General features: G+C 44.5%; 1 protein-coding gene across 6 annotated transcripts in view; it reads right to left on the reverse strand.

The window, feature by feature from the left end:
* Positions 1–23719, reverse strand: part of LOC124595634 — a 316080-nt gene that overhangs the window by 201683 nt on the left and 90678 nt on the right. For 3 of the 6 annotated variants that reach the window (XR_006978228.1, XM_047134462.1, XM_047134459.1), the window contains exons 3-4: positions 17910–18026; positions 1988–2074 (exon numbers count right to left, since the gene is read on the reverse strand). The exons of 1 other annotated variant lie outside the window; for it this stretch is intronic. Coding sequence is in view for 4 of the 5 variants with exons in the window: in XM_047134462.1 (XP_046990418.1) it covers positions 1988–2074; positions 17910–18026 (204 nt within the window). In the remaining variant the exon portion in view is untranslated. The remainder of the gene's footprint in view (positions 1–1987; positions 2075–17909; positions 18027–23719) is intronic. 2 more of the 6 variants (XM_047134461.1, XM_047134460.1) reach the window with 2 other exon arrangements.

The following is a 23719-nucleotide window of genomic DNA, read 5'->3' on the forward strand; positions in this document are numbered from 1 at the left end:
ATCTTAGTTTTGCAAAATGTTCTCCTGAGTCTATGATTACTATCTGTGTAAAGTTTTCAAGCAAGACTGTACATTGTGAACCAACTGTCAGGGGTAATATTCCTTCCCATTCTCTTCACTGACTCTACAAGTCTGAGCACAACCAGCTGTGTTACTGACTTGGGAAAAACCTGCACTTTGTTGTTCCAATTCCCAATATTTTACTTACTACTTCTCACACTTCCCAGTTAAATATTTTGAACCCATGCATTGCAGGTTTTGAAGGAACATACATTCTGAAAGAACAACACATCTGAAAAAATAGTAACATTTCATCCACTGCAAGGTATACACATGTGTAATGCTTCTATATTTTTTTGTGATTCCTTCCATAACATCATGTACAACATCATTTTTTATGTTCCTCTCTTGTGTGAATATTATCTAATCTAACACTTCTCAAAAGAAATCTAAATCATAATGATGACAAACTTAATTGTTGGATTCAAATTAATGATATCAATATAATAGAGGGAAACATTCCACGTGGGAAAAATTATATATAAAAACAAAGATGAGGTGACTTACCGAACGAAACACACACACAAAATTCAATTTTGAATTTTGTGTGTGTGTTTGTGTGTCTATCGACCTGCCAGCGCTTTCGTTCGGTAAGTCACCTTATCTTTGTTTTTATATATGATGACAAACTTGGGAAGATTTATGTCCATGTGCCACAAGTATCCCAAAATTCTTCCATGTTCATTTTGCCTCCATGAATAATGTCATAATGTACTAAAGACCAAAAAAATTCCTTAAACTTCCTCTTTCTTTTAGGTTTCTTGCAGTTTTTGTCACTTTTATGCAAAGTTTTATGAGATCTATATAAATATTTGTGCTCTCTAATATGAAATCGAATAAATCATGGTCGACAACCAGTTTCCAGGCCTCAACAATGGTGGTAACATTTCTGGCTTCTCTGCCAACATCATGCTAATTTGTAACTATATCATAAGATCTGGCACAGACATTTTGGTTTGGAATATTTTTCAGCCATTTAGTTTGATAACATCTTGACAAACAGTATGGGATAGGGATTGCAGCCAACTGCACTAGTTGTGTTAGTGAGTGTATTCAAGTTACTGGCAGGAGTGAAGACATTCACTTTGCTGTCCAGTTATTGATCAATCACTTCATTTTCTGTGTTGTGATTACTTTGGGGAACAAAATTAGGATCCACATCTGAATCTTATCACTTTCTAGTAGCAGTTTTTGAATTCCTTCATGACTTAATAGACACTGCCAAGCCATTTTCAAGCCGTTTTATTGTACACAGAGAGTGTAACAAGAAAAGTGCAAAAGCTAACACAAAAGGACAGGCTGGATCTCTCAGATCCAAAACGCGTTTCTTCCCGCATCTACAATCAACTGGTGAACAAAGTGGAATGACGAAACAAGTAGTGGCCTCTAGCAAAATTAATTGAAAGCTACAATGAATGGCTTACTCGCAAGCAGTGTACTCTTGCAGATATTTTTAAGACAAAGTCTGCCTGGATCTGAGAGACCCAGCCAATCCATTCTAGGATTGACAAATACCCTTCTCACTATATAGTCAGAAGCCACATATTCAGGAACGTCATAAAACACATTATACCAGCAGCCATTCTGAAGGCTATTTTAGCAAAACCTTCGTTACACACAACATCTCAACATTACACATTTTTTACATTGTTCTATTTCCCTTTCCTTTGTATCTTCTTCTTCTTCTTCTTCTTCTTCTTCTTCTTAAACCTAGTACCATTTCCAGTTTACTGGAAAACCAATTTTGAAATTTTAACACATATCACTGTGCACTACGAAGAAGTTACCACATTAGTAATAACAGATAACTTAATTTTGCTGCTGTCTTCACAGTGCTGAAGTTTGAAACAGCTAAATTACTAACTTACCTGTTATGACCACTTAGTCAAGAATTACTTGAAATAAAAATATCTAATATTGTCCTAACCTCACTGGCTGGTGCTGTTCTCTCTTGCTGACAGGAATATTTCTTAACTTTCATCAGTTTACCTATAAACTCTTTTTCCCACTGAACCTGGAAAATAAAATTCCACACTGCAATGAAAGAGTTACGTTATGAGAGGTGGTGATAATTTTAATCCCGTGTACTGAAATAACAGTTACAGTTTACTGTGTTAGTCTTTGATATACAGTGTACGTGTGTGACCCTTGCTTAACACTAATTTCATATTAGTTAGTGCAGCATCTAGAACATGCAGTACCTTCAACCACAGAACATGAAAATCACGATAAGTATTGTGAAGAGCCATAGAAAAGAGTAGGCAATTCACAATAAATTCTAAGGTTACTGCGAATGTGTTACACTACAGCTGGTATAAGAAAGACACCATTCTGCAAGCAAAAGGCATTCTCAAATAATACCAATTTGTCACAGAGGCTGTAGGATTAAACAGTCTATTTTATATTGTTCACTGATACATAGTTTCAGCTCTGTAGTCGATCTGAAGTCTCTGCAATATATATCAGATGTGCTATGTTGTTTTTGTTGTTGCTGCTGCTGCTGCTGCTGTTTCTGTTTCTGTTGTGGTGGTGGTGGTGGTGGTGGTGGTGGTGGGTGGTGGTGGTGGTGGTCTTCAGTCCAAAGACTGGTGTGATGCACCTCTCCATGCTAGTCTACCCTGTGCAAATCTCTTATCTCTGCATAGCTACCGCAACCTACTCCCATTTGAATCTGTTTACTGTAATTCAAACGTAGGTATCCCTCTGAAATTTTTACTCTCCACCGTTTCTGTCACTGATAAATTGACAACTCTTTGAAACCCCACTATATGTCCTATCAACGGATCACCTCTTTTAGTCAAGTTATGCCATAAATTTCGTTTCTCCCCAGACTGATTCAGTATCTGATCTGGCCATCTAATCTTGAGCGTTTTTCTATAGCATCACATTTCAAAAGTTCTGCACTGTGCAACACAATTAAAGGATCACTTTTTGGAAACCCCATAATTGTCTGCCATTGTGATGCAGAGAAATTGAAATTTGGCTCAAAGTTGCATCCAACCGTTCTCTATAAAGGTGCAAAGTGTGATGCCCTGCAACATCAGTCTGGGCTTCAGTGACACTTCAAAAAATGAGGTGTTGACACACTTTAAAAAAAGGTCAGACATTCGAAATTCATGCGAGGAGTAAGGTGTGTTAATCATGTCACTTTGGCACCAAATTTCAGCACAATTCTGCCCAATACTACACAATGGGAAGGTCGCACAACCCCTCTTTACCCACATTTCATGCCTTCTTTTAATGCCACTGAGAGGTTGAGATCAGAACCATGATAACCAGCATTGAAATTGTGCAGTTTTCTTATGGATGGATTAGGAAAACATTTCAGACACACCACCGCTCAGTATCAACAATAAAAGGCCTCAGGGGATGACAAAGGGCATCAATGAAAAACGCCTCTTCACTTGAGGTGTTGATTCTCATACATTATGTGGTCAACAATGACAGTTTGCAGTGCAATGAGCAATACTACGAAATTCTTGGCAACCCCTGGCACTGCTTTCTCCCTACTCCCGTTGATTCAACCTCGAATTCAGCAAAACCCTTAGTGCATGATTGTTGATTTGTTTAAAAATGCATTTGTGCAGAGACAGCAAGTCACTCATTACTAGTCACTGGCATGACGGACATCCCCTGCGACACCCATTAGATTTTGCATCCAGTCAGCACGCGCAAATTTAGCGGCACAGTGCTACTCAGCTCATGGCCATCTCAACAGTTGCCCATCACGTAAGCGCTTAGTAATTAGTAACTGCCTGTCTGTGCACAGATACATTTTTAAAGTACTCAACAAAGGTGTTCAGATGGCACTGAGGGTGTTGATAAGCTGGAGAGGGCGTCCCAGAAGGGCCCTTTGTCATTTTATTCACACACATGTCAATGTTGGACCACCCCCCATGATCACGCCACAGGAAGGTGCAAGACAGGAGGGCTGGAAAAGCAGAGTCACCCTTTGCTGTCTCAGATCATGTTCAAATTTTGCCAAATGGTTCCAAATGGATCCTAGAGGTACCACACTTTACACCAGAGAAAAAGCTGCAGTCACATTGCACTCAAAAGGGATGGAGGCACATTCAATGCTGTTGCACGCCCACATTGTCCTTAGAGAAGGGCTAAATCACCTGGAAGAGTGTCAGCAGTGTCAAATGTTGTCAAGATCATCATCTTGTTACTCACTCCATGGCTAATTGTCATTTCAACACAAAATGTGTGAAATCAATGTCCTGTGGAAAGCAGTAGTTTCATTAATGCCCTTTATACCATCTCCTGGGGCCTTCTCATGTCAATACTGAGCAGCGGTGTGTCTGAAATGTTTCTCTGCACAACTCCTAAGAAATCACACAATTTTAAGGCTGGGATGGTATTTCTGTCCCCCATTCTAGAGGGGTCGAAAGAAGGGGTGAAACATTGGTAGGAGGGTGTGGGATGATCTGCCCACTATGTGACATTGATGACAGTGTTGGGCAGAATTGTGGTGAATTGTGACACAATTAACCCACTTTATGCCTCACACAAAATTCAGAACTCTGGCCAGGTGTGGACATCCTGCTGAACCTGAGAGTGATGTTGCAGAGTGCTATGCTTTTGCACCATTAAAGAGGAAGGATGTAGGCACCATTGAGTCAAATTTCAAACTTCTGCATTGCTATGGCAGACAATTACAGGGTTTCAAAAAAGTGACCCTTCCCTTGTGTTGCACGCTGTATTTTCTTCTTGTCTGAACTACTTACTGTCCATGTTTCACTTTCATAAAAGACCACACTCCAGACAAATACCTTCAGAAGAGACGTCCTAACACTTACATTGATATTATATGTTAACAAATTCTGCTTTTTCAGGAATATTTTCTTCCTATTTCTGGTCTGCATTTGTATTCTCTCTGCTTTAGCCATCATCAGTTATTTTGCTGCCCATATAGTAGAACTCATCTACTACTTTCAGTGTCTCATTACCATATAAATACCCTCAGCATCACCTGATTTAATGTGGTTTGTGTATCATCATTTCACAATATCTTTACAAGATATGACCCATTCTATTCTATTACTCTCCCAAATCCTTTGGAGTTTCTTGACAGAATTACAAGGTCATAAGCAAATCTTGATCTATAATTCACTTTACAAATTTCTACTTTGTTTTCTTCACAGCTTGTTCAGTATACAAATTGAATAATATCAGCATTAGGTTACAGCCCCGTCTCACTCCCGTGTCAACCACAGCCTTCCTTTCATGTCTCTCAACTGTTATAATTTCGGTCTGGGTTCTGTACAAGTTGTAAATAATTTCTTGCTCCCTGTATTTTATACCTGTAGAGATCAAAACTGATCTTTCCAAAGCTTGCCTTCTCCAAGATTCTCCATTCTTCTGTAAATCATTGATATCAATATTTTGCTTCTACGGCTTATTAAATTGATGGTTCGATAGCATTCACACTTGTCAGCACATGCCTTTTTTAGAATTGGAACTATAACATTCTTCGTGAAGTCTGATGGTATTTCACCTGTCTCAAACACACAGTCAAAGGGACTGTGTCTGTGATACAACATCCACAGTCATCGTCTGTCTTCAGGAGTTCTGGGAACTGGGGTGATGCAAAACTTTTTTTAGTTTTGCATCACCCCAGTTCCCAGAACTCCTGAAGACAGACGATGACTGTGGATGTTGTATCACAGACACAGTCCCTTTGACTGTTCAGAGATGTCACTAAACCTGCCCAAAGATGTAAACAACCATGCATGAGCAGCGCCTATTAGATGGAGGGGGTTCCACAGCTGATCAGTTCCAATCATTCCAGCAGGAGGTGGTACACAGCTCGTGTTGTCGATAGTTCAATCATGCCTAGACGGTCAATACCGCAGCTCGATCGTGTCCACATTGTTACTTTGTGCCAGGAAGGGCTCTCAACAAGGGAAGTGTCCAGGCGCCTCTGAGAGAACCAAAGCGATGTTGTTCAGATATGGAGGAGATACAGAGAGACAGAAACTGTCGATGACATGCCTCACTCACATCACCGAAGGGCTACTACTGCAGTGGATGACCGCTACCTATGGATTATGGCTCAGAGGAACCCTGACAGTAATGCACTATGTTGAATAGTGCTTTTCTTGCAGCCACAGGATGTCGTGTTACGACTCAAACTGTGCACAACAGGCTGCATGATGAGCAACTCACTCCCGATGTGCATGACGAGGTCCATCTTTGCAACTATGCAGTGCAGTAGTAGAGATGGGTTCAACAACATGCCGAAAGGATCGCTCAGGATTGGCTTCATGTTCTCTTCACTGATGAGTGTCACATATGTCTTCAACCAGACAATCGTCGGAGATGTGTTTGGAGGCAATGTGGTCAGGCTAAACACCTTAGACACACTGTCCAGCGAGTGCAGCAAGGTGGAGGTTCCCTGTTGTTTTGGGGTGGCATTACGTGGGGCCGACATATGCTGCTTGTGGTCATGGAAGGCACTGTAACGGCTGTACAATATGCGAATGCCATCCTCCGACTGATAGTGAAACCATATCAGCAGCATATTGGCGAGGCTTTCGTCTTCATGGACAACAATTTATGCCCCAACCATGTACATCTTGTGAATGACTTCCTTTAGGATAACGATATTGCTCGACTAGAGTGGCCAGCATGTTCTCCAGACATGAACCTATCGAACACACCTGGAATAGATTGAGACAGGCAGTTTATTTACGACATGACCCACCAGCCACTCTGAGGGATCCATGACAAAAAAATGGCTCTGAGCACTATGGGACTTAACTTCTGAGGTCATCATTCCCCTAGAACTTAGAACTACTGAAACCTAACTAACCGAAGGACATCACACACATCCATGCCCGAGGCCGGATTCGAATCTGCAACCGTAGTGGCCGCGCAGTTCCAGACTGTAGCGCCTAGAACCACCCGGCCACTCCGGCCGGCGATCTACGCCAAATCGTCATGAAGGAGTGGGACAAACTGGATCAAAGTGCCTCGATGACCTTGTGGATAGTATGCCACAATGAATACAGGCATGCATCAATGCAAGAGGACATGCTACTGGGTATTAGAGGTACTGGTGTGTACGGCAATCTGTAATACCATCACTGAAGGTCTCACTGTATGGTGGTACAACATGCAACATGTGGTTTTCATGAGCAATAAAAAGGGAGGAAATTATGTTCATGTTGATCTCTATTCCAGTTTTCTGTACAGGTTCCGGAAGTCTTGGAACCTAGGTGATGCAAAACTTTTTTTGGTGTGTGTATACTGCACACCAGGTGTAATAATTCTGTTATAGTTGAATCTCCTATGGATTTCAGTAATTCTGAGGGATTATCATCATCTCCAAGAGCCTTGTTACAACTTATATATTTCAGCATACTCTTAAATTCTTCTTGCAGTACCATATCTAATACCTCACCTTTACCTTCTTCTTCTTCTTCTTCTTCTCCTCCTCCTCCTCTTTCCATCACATTGTCCTCAAGTCTGTTTCCACTCTGTATTTTCCATCCAACCTCTTGAAGCATCTTGGTTTTTTGCTCGCCGCGCAATCCAAGTGCCTTCTGAACTTCCTCTCTCACTATCTGACGAAGAACACTTGTGAAATCAGTTGCTTCTTCCATCACAGACATCGATACAACGTTTTGAAGCAGTTCAAACTTCTTGCATGTAATTCTTTTTTAATGCATTGTCTCAATATACTGGCACCATTTTATGAAGTCATCTGCTGTCAAAACCTCCTTCAGGAGTAGGGCTTGATACATGTCCTCAGCAACACCCTTCGAGATGTGCAACCTTATTTTCCTCGTTCATTCTAGGATCCACTATTTTACACAGCTCCAAGATGTCTTGAATGTAGGATGCCGTAGTTTCTCCTGGACGCTGTGCCCTGCACTTTGCTTTATCTTCAGCCTTGCACTTCTGTCATTGTGTGTCACCGAAATACTTGTGCAGTCCCACCTGGAATATTTCCCAGCTGGTGAACTTCTCCTCATTGTTCTCATACCACTGCTTGGTAGTGCCCTCCAAGTAGAAAAATACGTTAGCCAAACACACAGTGTTATCCCTTTTGTTAAATTTGGCTATACACTCATATACCTTCAGCCACTTGTTTGGATCTTGGCCATCGTCACCAGAGAACCCAGAAGGATGTCTCATGTGGTGGCACACAGTTGCTGTCATCTTAACGTCAACGTCTTCTTCTTCTTCTTCTTCTTCTGTCTCTGGTAGATTGCGATCTGTTGAATATGGCTCTAACTCGGGTTTCTCGCCATGTAAATGGCAGCTCTGTCATGGCCTGATGGGAGTCAAAGTGTCGTCAATAATGTACACTATCACAAGTTCCAATACCCAGTGTCTCCATCAGAAGAATGTCACGTAGAAGAAGGTTTAATTAGATGAATGACAAACACTAACTTCTTTTAACGAAGGTTTATTCAGCACTTCCACATACAAGAGTGCGGAGTGAACTGCCTCTGGCCGGAACACACAAGGTATGTATACAGTTACAGAACATTCCAGTACAAGGATTCTTGCCATTTGTGGATACTTCTAGAATGTACTTGAACCAAATATAGAAATTAAAATTGTACAACCCAGGTGAGTTTTGAACTTACGACCCTCCATGCAACAGTTTAGTATCATAACCACTACACCACGGTGCTACTCAGCTTCTTCTGCGACAATATGCCTTACTTATATTGAAGAAATGTGGCAAGACAGTGATGCTTGCAGAGGAAAGCATGCTGAATAGCGGCCTCTAGGAGGGTCGATTGTCAACAGTGGACCGAAATCTTTGAAATCCACACGGAGAGCAGCTAAGGAACTGCTTTTGTCTCTAACAACCAGACCAGACAATGGTTAACCATTCACCTCAGGGTCTTTCCTACACAGCTCGTTAAGGTGATTCTCCGATAACTACTGGGACATGTGCAGTCCTTCCCTGGTTTGAGGAGAGGGGTTAGAATTGCCTCCCTCCACGAGTTGAGGAAGTTGCCTGTCTGCCATGTTAGACTAAAACACTTGAGACGAATTTCCTTTGATGCTGCTGGCAAATGTCTAAGCATGCAGTACTAAATTTGGTTGTGACCAGGTGCAGCGTCACGAATCTCAGCAAGTGCCGACTCAAGCTCCCACATAGAGAGAGGGGAGTTGTAAGCCTCAGAACTTTTCCCTCTCTATAGTCGCACAATAACGACGAAATGCCATATCCTGGCTTGCATTGGCAGTAGGTTGTGCAAAATTTTTGGCCAGTATCTGAGCAAAGTCTCTAGGTGATGTTTGTAGGCATCCTTATTTCACCACTGCTGCTATTGGTAAACGGCTGAATTTACCGAAAATCCTCCACATGGCTTCCCATACTTTTACAGAAGAAGTGGAACGATTGATGGAGTCCAGGAACGCTTGCCGTAACCATTTTGTACTCTCCCTAACGACGTGTTGAGCCTTGGCCCTCGGGACTCGAAAGGCCCTAAGTGTCTGCTGTCGGTCAGCATTTAAAACGTCAAAGAGCTGTACACCTTCCCCAGATCGCAGAACAGCACTCGTCTGTCCACCAAGGTACTAGCTGCCTCCTAAGAAGACCTGAGGACTGTGGGATGGAGAGGTCAGTGACACGATGGATGACTTGTGTGACGTGGTCCACCCAACCTTGGATGCTGTCGCAGTGTTTGAACACAGACAGCTGGCTGAAATGCGTCCAGTTAGCCCTGCTTTGGGAGCTTAACTTCAGGTGGTGAGCCATTTAGTAGGTGGGGGTGGATTGGGAAGTGGTCAATGGAATGCAGGTCATCAATGACCTCCTACTGAACAGAGTCGGCAAGGGTGGGAGAACAGAAAGAGAAGTTGATGGCTGAGAATGACCCAGTAGTAGTAGAGAAACGTGTGTGAGTACCCATGTTGAGGATGCAAAGCTTATGAGACGTCATAACGCCCTCCAAAACCCTACCCCGAGGGCAAGTATTGGTCAAGCCCAAAAGGACGCGATGGGCGCCGAAGTCTCCCAGGAGGAGGAATGGTTGTGGGAGTTGTGTGATAAGATCTGTGAGAGCCTCAGAGTCTAATGCATCTTGGAGAGGTAAATACAGTGAGCACACAGTGATCCTTCGACATGTATGAATTTTCACTGCAACTGCAGCCAAGGGGAGGACAGAAGAGGGGGTGCGCTTTAGTGACAAACACTGTGACACCTCCCTTGGTTCTTTCTCGCGATAGGTCATCCTTGCGGTATACCGAATTTTCCTGAAGCACAGACACATCTGTATCTTTAAAACACATTTCTTGTAAACAAAAGCACAAGGGACATGCCTATGCCACAAGTTTGAGTTCCTCCACACGAGTCCTGAACCCACTGATGTTCCACTGCAGTATGGAAGCCATTTCATCAGTGCAGTTTTAATTTACCCGTATATTTGCACCGAAGAGGTGAAGCACTTGGAGAGCGAGGGGGAGTGGAGGGGCTGCCTGGATCCAAGGTATCTAACTCCACGATATCCTCCTCATCAGTCAGACGGAAAAGAATGACATCTGACAGTGCTTGTGACAGCTTTTGACCCAAACGTCATGAGCCTTTCCCTGCACCCTGTCCCTTTGAGGAGGCATTGAGAAGCACTCTGTTTTTCTTGTACCTTCTGGATGCTCGCTGTGGAACTGTTAGTGGTCTTTCCTGGTGCAGCTGCCTGGATTGCTTTGTCCTTACTCTTTTTCTTTTGACATGTTGAAACAAGGCCCCAGGAGTAGACATTAAAACTACCGAGAGCCTTGGGAGAGCCAGTCCTGACATAACTCTACCAGCTGGTGAGCAAGATGTATGAGACAGGCGAAATTCCCTCGGACTTCAAGAAGAATATAATAATTCCAATACCAAAGAAAGCAGGTGTTGACAGATGCGAAAATTACTGAACTATCAGTTTAATAAGTCACAGCTGCAAAATACTAATGCGAATTCTTTACAGACGAATGGAAAAACTAATAGAAGCTGACCTCGGGGAAGATCAGTTTGGATTCCATAGAAATATGGGAACACGTGAGGCAATACTGACCCTACGACTTATCTTAGAAGAAAGATTAAGGAAAGGCAAACCTACGTTTCTATCATTTGTAGACTTAGAGAAAGCTTTTGACAATACATCAGAAGAGAAATTTGTTAACATCGAGTACTGATTTAAGTGTTAGGAAGTCGTTTCTGAAAGTATTTGTATGGAGTGTAGCCATGTATGGAAGGGAAACATGGACGATAAATAGTTTGGACAAAAAGAGAATAGAAGCTTTCGAAATGTGGTGCTACAGAAGAATGCTGAAGATTAGATGGGTAGATCACATAACTAATGAGTAGGTATTGAACAGAATTGGGGAGAAGTTTGTGGCACAACTTGACTAGAAGAAGGGATCGGTTGGTTGGACATGTTCTAAGGCATCAAGGGATCAATTTAGTACTGGAGGGCAGCGTGGAGGGTAAAAATCGTAGAGGGAGACCAAGAGATGAATACACTAAGCAGATTCAGAAGGATGTAGGCTGCATCAAACCAGTCTCAGGACTGAAGACCACAACAACAACAACAACAACAACAACAACAACAACGTACATGTATAAGTACAAGTGCTTATGGTTGATACAGGAACACTAGTTATCAGCTGTGTCGAAGAGTCTGCCTTGAGAATAGGTTTCTGCACTATGGAAGAATATGATAAGGCAAAGACAGGGTGGTTTCATTACCTTATATTCTTTTTTGGCTTCAGCATAGGGGATCCGTTCGGTCACTTTTATCTCCTGTATTTTGCATTCTTCAGCAAAAGCAGGGCCGTCTCAGCTCCAGACTGGGTGGTTACCAGAGCAGTTGATGCAGATCACTGGAGACGGGCGGTCAGTCCCAGCATTATGAACAACTTTTCCACAGTTCCCGCAGATTGCTTCACCTCCACAACTCATGGTTGTAAGGTTGAAATGCTGGTATTAATAGCATCGCATAGGGTTTGAAATGTAAGGCTGAACATTAAGTCGAAGGAACCTCACCATAAGATGTTCAGGCAGTGTGGGAGAATTGAATGTGACAATGAAAGTGGCAGTCTTTTCAGTTGCTCTATTATTCCTGTGTGTTCATTGCTCCACTGGGTGCCCATTCTTGCTTCAGTTCTGCTATGTCCATGATATCTCGGCACGCGACAATGCCCTTGCTGGAGTTGAGAGGTGTGCATCTCAACAATGATATCACAGTCACCCAGTTTCTGCAATTTCTTAAGAAGGTCTACCAGCTTTGACCTGTTCGTTTCAACCAACAATGAGCCATTACACAATCGTTCCATAGATTTTAATGTTCCAGCAGGGCCTTCCAAACCCTTCCAAAAGGGGGACACTTTTTCAAATGTCCCTTCTTCCTCTTTATCACCAGAAACACATTGTTATTCATTACTCCATGAGCCCTGTTACTGCAGTCCAAAGTATTCTTATTATCAGGAGGACTAGTCTCTCTCATTCTTTTGGATGTGTTGGTGTGAGTACTCCCAGGTGGTACACCCTTCCCGCTGGGAGGAGATGATGACGATTTCGAGGGTTCCATCTCGGTTCCACAAGCAGTTAGGGAAATAAGGGTTGACTCAGACAGAGCCCCGCGTGCCTGTGTAAGACTTATACAACTGAGGCGCAGCAGGTTCCCCAGGGGTTGCTGGCTAACGACTGTTCCACCTCAACAGCCATGCATCCCATCAGCAAACAGCACACCTTGAAATTGAGGGATTTTTTTTAAGGTTTATCCCATCCTCACGATCAGGGCAGTCAAGCAAAGATCCGCGTTCCCTGAGACACCACACCATGTGGTGGTCGCTGAAGCATGCCCAGGGCTTACTGTTGGTGATGGGATTGGCGGTGCTTACCAGTCCACAGTTCAGGAACCCCGGGCTGTCAAGCCCGTACTCAGCAAATCAATGCTGAGCCCCTGAGGACTGGGGGAGGGGGGAGAGAGGAAGGAAGGGGGAAGGAGGAAGGGAGGGGGAGGGAGGGGCGAAGGGAGGGGGAGGGGGCAGGGGGAAGGGAGGGAGGGGGAGGGGGAAGGGAGGGAGGGGGAGGGGGGAGGGGGAAGGGGGCAGGGGGAAGGGAGGGAGGGGGAGGGGGAAGGGAGGGAGGGGGAGGGGGAGGGGGAAGGGGGCAGGGGGAAGGGAGGGAGGGGGAGGGGGAAGGGAGGGAGGGGGAGGGGGAGGGGGAAGGGAGGGAGTGGGAGGGGCGAGGGGGAGGGGAAGGGAGGGAGGGGGAGGGGCGAGGGGGCAGGGGGAAACGAGGGAGGAGGAGGGGGGAGGGGGAAGGGAGGGAGGGGGAGGGGGCAGGGGGAAGCGAGGGAGGGGGAGGGGGGAGGGAGGGAGGGGGAGGGGGCAGGGGGAAGGGAGGGAGGGGGAGGGGGCAGGGGGAAGGGAGGGAGGGGGAGGGGGCAGGGGGAAGGGAGGGAGGGGGAGGGGGCAGGGGGAAGGGAGGGAGGGGGAGGGGGCAGGGGGAAGGGAGGGAGGGGGAGGGGGCAGGGGGAAGGGAGGGAGGGGGAGGGGGCAGGGGGGAGGGAGAGAGGGAGGGGGGCAGGGGAGAGGGAGAGAGGGAGGGGGAGGGGGCAGGGGGAGGGATAGAGGGAGGGGGAGGGGCAGGGGGAGGGATAGAGGGAGTGGCAGGGGGTGGGAGGGAGGGGGAGGGACAGGGGGAGGGAGGGAGGGGGAGGGAGAGAGGGAGGGGGAGGGGGTGGGGGGAGGGGGGAGGTAGGGTGGGAGGGGGAGGGAGAGGTAGGGTGGGAGGGGGAGGGAGAGGTAGGGTGGGAGGGGGAGGGAGAGGTAGGGTGGGAGGGGGAGGGAGAGGTAGGGTGGGAGGGGGAGGAAGAGGTAGGGTGGGAGGGGGAGGGAGAGATAGGGTGGGAGGGGGAGGGAGAGGTAGGGTGGGAGGGGGAGGGAGAGGTAGAGTGGGAGGGGGAGGGGGGTAGGTAGGGTGGGAGGGGGAGGAGGGAGGTAGGGGGGAGAGGGGAGGTGGGGGGCGGAGGGGGGAGGTAGGGTGGGAGGGGGAGGGGGGAGGTAGGGTGGGAGGGGGAGGGGGGAGGTAGGGTGGGTGGGGGAGGGGGGAGGTAGGGTGGGAGGGGGGAGAGGGGGAGGGGGGAGGGGGGAAGGGAGAGGGTGAGGAAGGGAGAGGGGGAGGGGGGAAGGGAGAGGGGGGGAAGGGTGAGGGGGAGGGGAGAGGGGGAGGGGAGAGGGGGAGTGGGGAAGGGAGAGGGGGAGGGGGGAGGGGGAAGGGAGAGGGGGAGGGGGGAGAGGGGAAGGGAGAGGGGGAGGGGGAGGGGGAAGGGGGAAGGGGGAGGGGGGAAGGGGGAGGGGGAAGGGGGAGGGGAGGGGGAGGGGGGAAGGGAGGGGGGAGGAAGGTGGGGGGAGAGGGGAGGGGGGAGGAAGGTATTAATTTACATTCATATTATATTATATTTTATCCTGGATGAGTAAGTCACCTTTACCATCATCATCAGCAGCAACAGCAGCACGAGAAGCAGCTGCTGCTGCAGCCACTATTTTCCATCCACTGCTGGATACACATTTTCTCTAGATTTTTTTATACACTATAATTTTCAGCAACATTTTTGTCATCAACTCATCTTGCGTTAGCTCCACGTTTCAGACTAACATGTCATAAACTCACCCCCCCCCCCAACACACACACACACACACATTGGACGCAAATGCAACTCACAAACGTATGACCACTGTCTCTGGCTGCCAAGGCCATACTGCCATACTGTAAGGTACATCACATGTTAGGAGACTCAATCTGGGTTGTGGAGGTTAGGAGGAAGCTGGGGCGGGGAGAGAGAGGGATAGCAGGGTAGGGGTGGGGAACAGTAAAGTGCTGAAGTGCTACTTGTGGAAGCATACAGGGACGAGATTGGAGGTGGAAGGAGGTGGCGGGGCAGTGGAAAAGGAAAGTAGTAAAAATACTGTGGGTGCATTGGAATAGAAGGCGATGTATTGCTGGCATGGGAACAGGGAAGAAAATACATGGGTGAAGGACAGTAACTAATGAAGGTTGAGACCAGGAAGGTTACAGGAACAGGATATATTGCAGAGTGTGTTCCCAACTGTGCAGTTCACGAAAGCTGATGCTGGTACACAGGATACAGATGGCACAGGCTGTGAAGCAGTTACTGAAATAAAGAATGTTGTTTGGGTGGCGGGTTCAACAATTGCACGGTCCCGCTGTTTCTTGGCCACAGTTTGTCAGTGGCCCTTCAAGCGGACAGATAGTTTGGTGGTTGTCATGCCCACATAGAACACAGCACAGTGGTTGCAGCTTAATTTGTAAATCACATGACTTGTTTCGCAGGACGACCTGCTTTTGATGGGATAGGTGATGCTTATGACCGGATTGTAGTAGGTGTGTGGTTGGAGGATGTATGGAACAGATTTGGCATCTAGGTCTATTACAGCGATATGAGCCATGAGGCAAGTGGTTAGGAGCAAGGGTTGTGTAGGGATGGACGAACATATTGTGTAGGTTCAGTGGGTGGCAGAATACAACTGTGGGAGGGATGGGAAGGATAGTGGGTATGACATTCCTCATTTTAGGGCACACAACAAGAGGTACTCGAAACTGTGGCAGAGAATGTGATTTAGCTGCTCCAGTCTTAGGTGGTACTGAGTCATGAGGGGAATGCTCCTTTGTGGCCAGATGGTAGGACTTTGGGATGGTGGGTGACTGGAGATATAAGGCATGGGACATGTGTTTCCATACAAGGTTGGGTGTACATGGTCAGTGAAGGCCACAGAGAGAACCTTCATACATTTCAAGGAGGGCTACTCATCATTACAAATGTGATGGTCACGGATGACTAGGCTATGTGGAAGGGACTTGTTGGTATGGAATGGATCCTAATGCCCATGGCATTGCCACTATTGAACACTACCTTTCCCAATGCCTGACAAATTCTATACCCACCCACATGACACCACTCTATGTCAACGTATTCATGTGCCACCTAGAAGAATCCTACCTAACCACTCAGAACCTCAAACGCCACACCTGGTTCAGATTCACTGGTGATATCTTCATGATCCGGTTTGAGGGTGACAACACACTATTCACATTCATCCGGAACCTAACAACCCCCCCCCCCTCCCCCCTCGAATCATGGTTCTATTCTACCCAACAAGCTACCTTCCTCATTGTTGACCTCCACCACCTCAAACATGGCTGCATCAACACCTCTGTCTATATCACACCTACCAACCACCAGCAATATGTCCACTTTGACAGCTACCACCCATTCCATACCAAGAACTCCCCTCCATACAACCTAACCAACCATGGCCATTGTATCTGTAGTGACAAGCAGTCCTTGTCAAAATATACCAAGGGTCTCACTGAGGTCTTCACAGACTGTGACTACCCTCCCAACCTTGTAGAGAAACATTTCCCATGCCTTATCTCTCCATTCACCCACCACTCCCCAAAGTCCTACCATCCGGCCACAAAGGAGCATTCCACTCATGACTCAGTACCACCGAAGACTGGAGCTACTAAATAACATTCTCTGCCAGCGTTTTGACTACTTCTCATCATTTGCCCTGAAATGAGGAATGTCATACCCAGTATCCTTCCCATCTCTCCCACAGTTGTTTTCTGCCACCCACTGAACCTACACAATATGCTCGTCCATCCCTACACAACACCTGCTCCTAACCCCTTGCCTCATGGCTCATATTCCTGTAACAGACCTAGATGCACGACCCGTTCCACACACCCTCCAATCCACAAGCATCACTTATCCCATCAAAGGCAGGTCCACCTGTGAAACCAGTCATATGATCTAAAAGCTAAGCTGCAACCACTGTGCTGCATTCTACATGGACGTGGCAACCAACAAGCTGTCTGTCCCCATGGATGGCCATCAACAAACTGTGGCCAAGAAACAGCAGGACCACCCACTTGCTGAGCATGCTGCCCAACACAGTATTCCTCATTTCAATGACTGCTTCACAGCCCGTGCCATCTGAATCCTGACTACCAACAGTAGCGTATCTGAACTGCACAGGCGGGAACTCTCCCTGAAATATATCTTATGTTCTAGAAACCCTTCTGGCCTCAACCTTCTTTAGTCACTGTTCTTCACCTACCTATCCTCTTACCTCCTCCCCCACCAGCACTATGTAGCTTTCTATTCAATTACACGCACACTCTTTTTACTTCTCTCCTTTTCCACATCCATCCTCACCTCTGTCTAGCCTCCTGAGTGCACCTTGCTGCCCTACCCTCTCCCCTTCTCCCCATGCCGTCCCTGTATTCTCCTTTAAGCAGCATTTTACTGCCTTCCAACCCTACCCTGCTGCCCACCCCCTTCCCTACCACAGCCTCCCACTGATCCCCACTACCCATCATGTGCTGTAGCTCACAGTCTGGCTTCTGGAGCCAGAGACAGTGGTCATGTGCATGTGAGTTGCATTTGCTTAAGTAAGTGTGTGTGTGTGTGTGTGTGTGTGTGTGTGTGTGTGTGTTTCCTAATTCAGAGGAAGGGTTTTTGGCCAAAATCTTACTTGTTTGGCAGTCTGTTATGCCTGTCTGCGAGTCAGCATCTATATGGTGAACAGCAATCTATCCTTCCCATAACGTTGTCATTATTCCATCCTGGATTTTTTATTGTTTGATTTTAGTTAACCACAAAAATGTACAATGCATACATAATAAATTAGCTTTATATTGATGGAGAAGATCACAATATATTTGTTTCTGCAAAATTGATAATTATTCCCAATTTAAAACAAAATGAATACCAAAATGTATATCCAACAATGTCAATTAATTCAGAAATACTGAAATAGTAATTGATGAGCAGCTTTTCTTTGGTATACATTGATTTACTTACAGATTCATCACTTGATGCTTCACTTGCATAGGACTGGTTGTCTGATTCTGGATCTGATTCTGGACAGGGGGTAGGTTTCCTGTATGAGCTCCACAAAGGCTGTACCTCTTGATCGGCCTGCATATAAGAGACCTTCAATTACCAATGAAATCAACAAACTGTAGTAGAAAAATAGTTGAAGTAGCAGTTAGCAAGAAGAAAGGAAAGGAGCTTTTAAGTTGGACAAAGATCATCTTCCTGTTTATAACTGAATTGAATAATAACAATAATAATAATAAATATTATTATTATTATTATTATTATTATTTACAATAAACAGATTAGAAAATATGAACTTATATTTCACCTTACATATGCAGGAAAAGCAAAGACCAAACCCAGCAAACAGAAGAGATCTAAGGCAGTTGTTGTTGATGGTAATGAGACTGATCTACATGTATACCTACATCTCTACCCATCTAACCACTGTGAGGTGCAATACAAATGATACATCCAACTGTACCTGTTATTAAAGCTGCTTCTCATACCATTCACATACGGTGAGCAGGAAGAATGATGCTGCCTCTGTGCATGTTGTAGTCAGTCTAATCTTACTTGCGTGATCCCTATGGAAACGATGCATGGAGAGTTTAAAGTATACACCTAGATTTAGCAGTTAAAGTTGGTTCTAGAAACTTCATAAGTATGCTATCATGGGATAGTTTGCATTTATCTTCAAGACTCTGCCATTTGAGTTCTTTCATCATCTTCGTGACACCTTCCCATGGGTCAAACAAACCTGAGAACATCCATGCTGACCTCCTTTGAATGCATTCAATATCCACTGTTAGTCCTGTTTGGCACAGGTCTGCGTTGCAGACCGACTGCATTTCTGTAGTATTCTACCAATAAACCACAGCCTGACACCTGTTTTACCTATGACTGAGCCTACGCGATTGCTCCGTTTCATGTACCTACAAACTACTAAAAAGTTATTTGCGCCAGTTGATTGATTCCAGCTGTGACTCACTGATACTTTACTTCATAGGATACAATGTTCTTTCATTATGTACAATGCACCATTTAACATTTCTGAACATTTAAATTGAGTTGCCAATCTTTGTACTAATTTGAAATCTTACTGAGATTTGACTGAATATTTGTGCAGAACTTTTCATACAGTACTTCACTGTAGATGGCTGCATCATCTGCAAGAAGTCTGAGCTTACTACTAATGTTGCCTGCAATGTCACTAACATACAACATGAATAGCAAGGATCCATCAGTCTTCAAGGGGGCACATGTGACGTTACTTCCATACATCTGTCAATGACTCTCCATCCCAGATAACATGCTATATCCACACCCAGAAATAATGAATCCAGTCATGTGTCTCACTTGATAACCCATATTATCATACTTTCAATAATAAGCATATGTCTGACAGAATTCAAATGTCTTTCAGAAGACAAGAAACACTACACCTATTTGCCTGCCTCGATCTATGGCTTTCAGTATGCCATGTGAGGAAAGTGAAATTTCGATTGCACATGATACATATTTTCGGAATCTATACAGTTTGGAGGGGAGTACCTCATGCATTTGATGACAGGATATAATCTAATATTCTACAATAGATGGATCCCAAGGACACTGGATGGTGGTATTATGGATCACCTCTCCTGCCCTTCCTGTAAATGGGTGTAACCATAGCTTTCCTCAAACCACTGGAAACAGTTGCACTCTCTCTCTCTCTCTCTCTCTCTCTCTCTCTCTCTCTCTCTCTCTCATTGAGAGGGGAATTATATAACATGGGCTGACTCAGCTGAATTCAAAATTGAATCTAAAGGTGCTCCATCAGGCCATGGAGCCTTATTCAGTTTCCATAACTTCAACTTCTTCTCAATGACACTGGCACTAATCCTAATTTTACTCATCTTCACAGTGGTACAAGAATCTAATTGAGGCATCAATCTTGGATTTTTCTTGATACAGGAACATCATGCATTTCCACTTTTGCTTTGCTACCCTCAATTTCACTTCCTGTATCGCTCATGAGTGTCGAGTGTCTGGACACCAACTTTGGTACCACTAGCAGTGTTCATACAAAACCATAATTTCTTTGGGTTTTGTGAAAGGTGTTTCACTAATTTCTCCTATGGTAGTCACCGAGGGCTTCATACACTGCCCTTTGACAGCCAAATGAATTTCATTAAAAATCCCCCTATCTAGTCCTGTGCTTTGTTTTACATCTATTATACAGTAGTTTCTGTTTCTTTAGAAGTTTCTCTTTGGTGACTATATACCACAGAGTATCACTTCCATCATGAACTGTTATACTAGGTACATATCTACTCAGTACATGATTAACTTTTCTTTTAAACCTGAGCCATAGTTAGTCTACATGCTCCATCTTCAGTTAAAAGTTTTAAGTTCCTCAATGAGATATGCCCCTTTATCTGGCTTACCTGAACATATAAATCTTTCTACTCATTTTATTTTCCCTTTGTACTCTGGAAATCATTGTTGTTACAACTGCCTCATAGTCACTTACACCAGTTTCAATGAAGACATCCTCAAAAAATTCAGGTCTATTTATTGCTATTAGGTCCAATATATTCTCATCATGAGTGGAATTCCAAACTATCTGTTCTAGTTATGGCATTTAGCAATGTTCTGCAGGATGTCTAGTCACGTCCGCTAGTGAGGTGTAACAGTCCCAACTGAGTGTCAGGCCCTGGAGCCCGAGCATTACAGTATGATTAAGGAACTGAGGTTTCCTCTAAAGTTTTTGGTTGCATCAGGTGAGTAAGATGTCTGGTAAAAGGATCCAATTATAATTTTGTGCTCACTCTTGATACTGAACCATGCCCAAACAATCTCACATACTGCTTCAATTTCTATCTCGGTGGATTTGAGTCTCTTGTCTGCTCCTACAAATACACTACCTCCATTTCCCATTAGTCTATCCTTTCAATATATACTTATATTTTCCTCAAAAATATCACCGCTCTAAATTTTGGGTTTTAACCAGCTTTTGGCACCTAGTATTTACGCGAGTTCACTGGATTTTAGGATTGCTTCAAACTCTGTCACTTTGTTGTGAATGCTTCAGCAGTTAACCACTAGGATGTTAATCCTCTCACCTGTGGATGGAGGAGGGGTATTTCTTTGGATCTTACACCAATACTTCTATGTTCCCTAAATTAATAGTAATCTAAAAACCCCTTGTGTGCAGCACCTCACACAAAGTCATTTACCTGGGTAGCAGTCTCTGATGTGTAGTGCACAAATGATCCATTTAGGAGGACTGCACAGCTCTCCAGCCAATGGGGAAAGTCTAAAAAATGACAGTGTGGCTTGTCACAGAACCTTTGCAATTCTGGCTTAAACCTTCCACTCAACAAAGAATCAGAAAGCCATGGTCTGTCCTGGGACAGTGCTACAGACTGTCAACTTCACTGAAACTCCATGAGCAAGGCTGGCATTCTTAACCTTCCTGGAATGATCCAGCTATGTCCTCGTAGGCCAGACAACACGCACTGATTGTCCCAACGTAAGTCACAATTTGCAACTGGTTGCGCCCCTCAATGGCTGCTAAACATGTGCATATGGTGTTTTCTCCCTTCCCTTGTTGCCATTTCTCTAAGAGGTACTATTTTTGCCACACATTCAAACCAATGACTAATAGGCCCTTGCCCTTTTGCCTTTGTCTCCCCTTGACACAGGACTGATCAGTGTTGGTAGGGTATCCTACAGTCATGAAACAAGGAATCCATCTTGTACAAAAATTCTTAATTTTGTGCACTTCTACAGCTTATACTTATAACTGAAGCAACTTCTGGAATTGTAAGAAACTGAGAAGAATTAACACTTCTGAAAGGCACAAAGGTTTCATACATCAAATTTTAACCACCGTCAGTGTGAAGAGTTTTTCGCTCACTCTCATCCTACTGACAATTTCTTGTGTCAATCGTGTAGCAGCTACTTCAAAACAGTTTCTTCTGTGTTTGGAGCTTAGTCAACATTTTGGTATATTTATTACTTTACCTATGACAGATGATAATACTTTTTACAATGGATTAAAGATGGGAGGGAAGTAAGAGTTTAATATTTTGTTGGCAATAAAATCATTAGAGATCAAGTTGGAGATCCAATGAAAAAAGGGTAAGGCAGGAAACTGGCCATGTTCTTTTCAAATTTACTTCCCAGGGATAAAATACACAGAATGAATATATACCTACAACTTGTACAGAAACCAAACTGCAGTTATATGAGTTGTTAGAATTGGATGGGAGGCAGTAGTTGTAGTCTTTACCCAATGTTGTTCAATCTGTACACAAAGAAAGCTTCCGAGAAAGGTAAAGAGAAATTTAGAAAATGTACTAAAGTTCATGGAAAATAAATAAAAACTATAAGGTTTACCAATGATTGCAGTTCTGTAAGAGACATCACATAAATTTGAATGTCAGTTGAATAGAGTAGATAGTAACTTGAAAAGACTTTACGAGATGAACATCAACAGAAGTAAAACAAGTATACTGGAATGTACTCTAATTAAATCAGGTGATGGAGAGGGAAGCAGATTAGGAAATTAGACAGCAAGATGAGTTTTGCTATTTAGGCAGCAAAATAACTTCTAGTGATTTGAAGTCAACAGGATTTAAAATGCTGAATGGTTATGATAATCATTTCTGAAAAAGAGAATTTGTTAACCATCAATATAAATGTATTATTTGGAATGTTTTGATTTATGGAAGTGAAATAAACAGTGCAGACAAGGGAAGAACAGAAGATTTTGAAATGTGTTATTGCAGAAGGTTCAAATGGCTCTGAGCACTATGGGACTTAACTGCTGAAGTCATCAGTCCCCTATAACTTAGAACTACTTGAACCTAACTAACCTAAGGACATCACACACATCCATGCCTGAGGCAGGATTTGAACCTGTGACCGTAGCGGGCGCGCAATTTCAGACTGTAGCGCCTAGAACCGCTCGGCCACCCCGGCCAGCTATTGCAGAAGGATGCTGAAGATTAGACAAGTATATTGAGTAACTACTGGAGAGGTACAGAATCAGTCTGGGAAGAAAACAACTCTGCCTCACAACTTCACTACAAGAAGGAATAAATTAATACAATATATCCTGAAGCATCGATGAGTATTTAATTTTGTAATGGAGTGAGGGTGGAGGGGAGGGGAGGGGAGGGGAGGGGAGGGGAGGGGAGGGGAGGGGAGGGGAGGGGAGGGGAGGGGAGGGGAGGGGAGGGGAGGGGAGGGGAGGGGAGGGGAGGGGAGGGGAGGGGGGAGGGAGGGAGGGAGGTGTGTGAGCAGGGGAGTGTAAAAATTGTAAAGGGTGACAAAGGCTTGACTACAGCAAATTGTTTCAAATGGACATAAATTGTAGGGGATATGCAGAGATCAAGAAACCTGCACAAGAGAGACTAGTGTGGAGAGCTGCATCAAGTCAGTCTTCAGATTGAATGCCACAATAACTAAAATATTTCCAGCATTTGTCTGAAGCCATTTATTGAAATCATGGGAAATTAAATTAATTTTGTGTTTCACCTACCAGTACACTTTTGCTAGAGACATGCTTATATACAATTTTGTGCTGTATAACTGAGCAGCAGCTAGTACATGATATTAAACTCTTATGTTAAACAATGGAAAATCCAGGATGGAATAATGACAATATTATGAAAAGAATAGTTGCTACTCACAGTATAGCAGGGGCACTCTGTCGCAGATAGGCACAACAAAAAGCCTGGAGACACACACACACACACACACACACACACACACACACACACACAGTCTCTGGCTGCCAT

The sequence above is a fragment of the Schistocerca americana genome, chromosome 2, assembly GCF_021461395.2.
Source record: "Schistocerca americana isolate TAMUIC-IGC-003095 chromosome 2, iqSchAmer2.1, whole genome shotgun sequence".
In the NCBI taxonomy this organism is placed as follows: Eukaryota; Metazoa; Arthropoda; class Insecta; order Orthoptera; family Acrididae; genus Schistocerca; species Schistocerca americana.